The sequence below is a fragment of the Gavialis gangeticus genome, unplaced genomic scaffold, assembly GCF_001723915.1.
Source record: "Gavialis gangeticus isolate Ggan-Ray unplaced genomic scaffold, GavGan_comp1, whole genome shotgun sequence".
NCBI classification, from domain to species: domain Eukaryota; kingdom Metazoa; phylum Chordata; order Crocodylia; family Gavialidae; genus Gavialis; species Gavialis gangeticus.
Window position 1 is genome coordinate 126,414,837 of NW_017729025.1, and position 3,167 is coordinate 126,418,003.

At 51.9% G+C, this 3,167-nt stretch overlaps 1 protein-coding gene across 1 annotated transcript in view; it reads right to left on the reverse strand.

The window, feature by feature from the left end:
* CCDC73 (coiled-coil domain containing 73) overlaps positions 1-1,256 on the reverse strand; it is a 102,299-nt gene extending 101,043 nt beyond the window's left edge. Inside the window, exon 1 of the mRNA XM_019519962.1 lies at positions 1,076-1,256. Coding sequence (XP_019375507.1) covers positions 1,076-1,256 — 181 coding nt within the window. The remainder of the gene's footprint in view (positions 1-1,075) is intronic.
* Between the last annotated feature and the right edge of the window lie 1,911 nt (positions 1,257-3,167).

The following is a 3,167-nucleotide window of genomic DNA, read 5'->3' on the forward strand; positions in this document are numbered from 1 at the left end:
GTTCCCTGGTCAGTCAGTAATTCTCCAGGGAGTCCTACTCAGGAGAATATCTTCAGGAGTTCATCCACCTTCAGGGCAGATATTGTTCACATTGGCACAGCTTCTGGGTAGCGTGTTGCATAATCTAGCAGAACTAAGATGTACTGGTTTCCAGTGCTGCTCCAGGGCAGTGGCCCGACTATGTCCACCGCCACCCTCTCAAAAGGAACCTCTACCAGTGGCATTGGGATTAAAGGGGTCTTTGGGGGCGGCCTTGGGTTTACCTTTTGGCAGGCAGGACACGAAGTGCAGAAACTTGCGATTTACCGCACTAGACCTGGCCAATAGAACCTTGCTTGAATGCACGCTTGTTTTGTCCCGGCCCAGGTGCCCGCCCATGGGGAGCTCATGAGCCACCTTCAATAAGGCCTGTCAATACCGCCGCAGGACCAGCAGCTGCGCAACCTCCCCTCCTTCTGACTTCTTTTGCTCAATCCGGTAGAGGAGGCCGTTTCTTACTTCGAACCTCGGGGTAGTCCCCATCAGTTCCAGCCTTAGCACTTCGTTGTCTCTTCGGGCTAGGTGTTCCTGCAGCGCCGCCCAAAAGTCGGCCTCTCAGCTTTGCTCAAGCTGAAAGTGTTCATCTTCCTCCAAACGGGCGACGTTGATCCTTTGTTCCGCCTTCCTCTTCAGAGGGGGGCTGTTTGGTTTCCCCCACAAAACCCTCCGCGGTCTCTGCACCCCTCACACCAGCTATCTCTTCCAGCAGCTCAGGCCAGTCGCCGCCCAATACTACTGGGTAGGGTAGGTGTTCTGTGACCCCCACTAACATCCGGCAGGTCTTGTTGCCTACCTGTAGGTCGACCCTCACTCAGTCAAAGTTGAGGGGGTCCTCGCACCAACACCGCACCCTTGTACAATCTGCTCTCCCCTTCTCCCATGCTGGTAGCACATCACTCCGCACCATGGTCTGCACTGAGCCTGAGTCCAGCATTGCCACTACGCTTTTTCCCTCTATTATTACTTCTGTCAGCAATGGGAGTGGCACCTTTCCTGCCCCAGGGTTGATTCGGGCTCCATAGCTGCACAGTCCTACCTGCATCGTCAGTCAGAGCAGGGTGTTCTCGATCACGGCAGCCAACTGGGTCTGTTGTCACATGGCTTGGTCCAGCAGCCCTTGCATCTTTTGATATAACTGGTCCACAGGTTTTTCCTTGTTCTGTATGGGCCCAAAGGCTCTCTTCTTTACTCGGGTAAACCAACGTCTTATGTTGCATTCTGCCGTGTAAAAGTTTCCTGGCCAATGCACCATTGTGACAGGAGTATCAATATCACAGCCTTTCTGGGAGTGGCTCCACCCTCCTGTAATGGGCCAACAGCCTGCTTACTCATCTGCCATGCCTTGATCTTACTTGATTAGAAGATGATTGTAATCAACGGGAGGCTGCCCATTTTTTCCGCACCCCGGTGACCGGGGGCACTACCTACGGCTCCTTTTCCTCCCCTACACTGCAGCCCAAGCCTCGCAGATGGAATTGACGTGGTTTGTCCTGGGCCTTGTTATGTTCTGGCCCTCCTCTTTACTCCCAGGGCTCCTCACTGCCCCCTCTCTCACTCGCTCTGGGGCTCCTCACTGCCCCCTCTCCTGGGGCTCCTCACCGCCCCCCTCTCTCTCGGGGCTTCTCGCCACCCCCCTTTGCTCCGTGGCTTCTCGCCACCCCCTAGCTCCAGGGCTGGGACCAATGCGCCCCCAAACAAAGCTGCGCCCTCTCTGGCACCAGGAGACCCCACGCTACTGTGGAGCTCCTGTGAGGCCTCCTCCACCCCTAATAGCCCCACCCGGTCCTCCAGTCAAAACAGTAAACATAAAACATAAAGCCCCTGGGCTACAACATAAAAACTAGACCATCCGGTCAAACAAAATTCTACTCCCTACTAGAGAGTGAGGGAGCGGGGGGGGAGGAGGAGGGCTCCCCAACCTCAGCAGTGACCGGGGGATGCTGTCACTGCCAGAGTCCTCCCCTCTGCTTGTCCAAACTGAGTCCCTACTCCCACGGCTGCTGGAGAGGGACTACCCTCCTGGCCTCCTATCTGGGCTTAAGAAGGGATAAGCCCTGCCCCTTCCTGGTCAGCTGGTTACCAGTTGCCCCGGCAGCCAGCACCTGTGCAGCCCTGGTGACCGGCAACTGAGCCTCCCCCTTTCTGCCACTAGGGGTCTCCCCAGAGCAGTCTCCGCTCTCAGGCGCAGGACACCTGAGTGCACTGCAACATTCCCACACTTCAGAATAGTGGTGGGGCCACTTTAACTGCAGCTCATCAAACAAGCTTTAAAGCACCCCTGCCACCATTTTGAAGCATAGGACGCTGAATACACATGATGCTGTGGGCACTTTAATTAGACCTATTCTTGCAGCCACTCTAATTACAGTGTCCCCCACCCCCACCCTGGAACATGTTTAAAAAGTCCCCCCATGGCTGATCACCAAGCTGGAAGGGAATGGGGGGGCATCCCGATATGCTCAGCAGCGTATCCAAAAGTGGACTGGAAGGACTTCCGGTCCATTTCTGGGTTCACCGCCAAGCACACAGAGCGCACCCCCTGCTCTCCTGTGGGACGCTCCATCCACCCCAGCATCTCAGCATTCATGAGCTGCACCTGGTACCTCAAGGTACATAGAAAAAACATTTAAAGCAATCAGCATCAAAACTTCAGATTTGGATTCAGCCAAATTGAGTTGAGGACAGTGATCCAAATCAACTAACTGAACCACCGTCTCCTGATTTGGAGCGAATCCGAATTGAATACAGCCTGTTTTGCACACCCCTACTAGTCTGTCCAATCTAGTTCAAAGGCACTAATTGTTTCGCAACCAACATGCTTTTAAATTTAATTAAACTGATGCTTTAAAAATAACTACATATTCATATTTTCTGTAATATTAGTTAAAAAGCAAAAACCACAGATGACACTACACTGAAATTTACAAATATGCACTGGTTTAATTATACTGATTTAAAAATATGCCTTTATTTAAGACCATTCAAATCTGTGCATAAACAAGACCTGAAAGAAAGGTACCTGGGAAGATAAAACCAGTAAAAAAAAAAAAAAGGTTTAATTAAAAAGAAGCAAAATCTTTCTGAAGATTCTTAGATTGTAACAGTCTTATTTCAATTTAGCTCACATT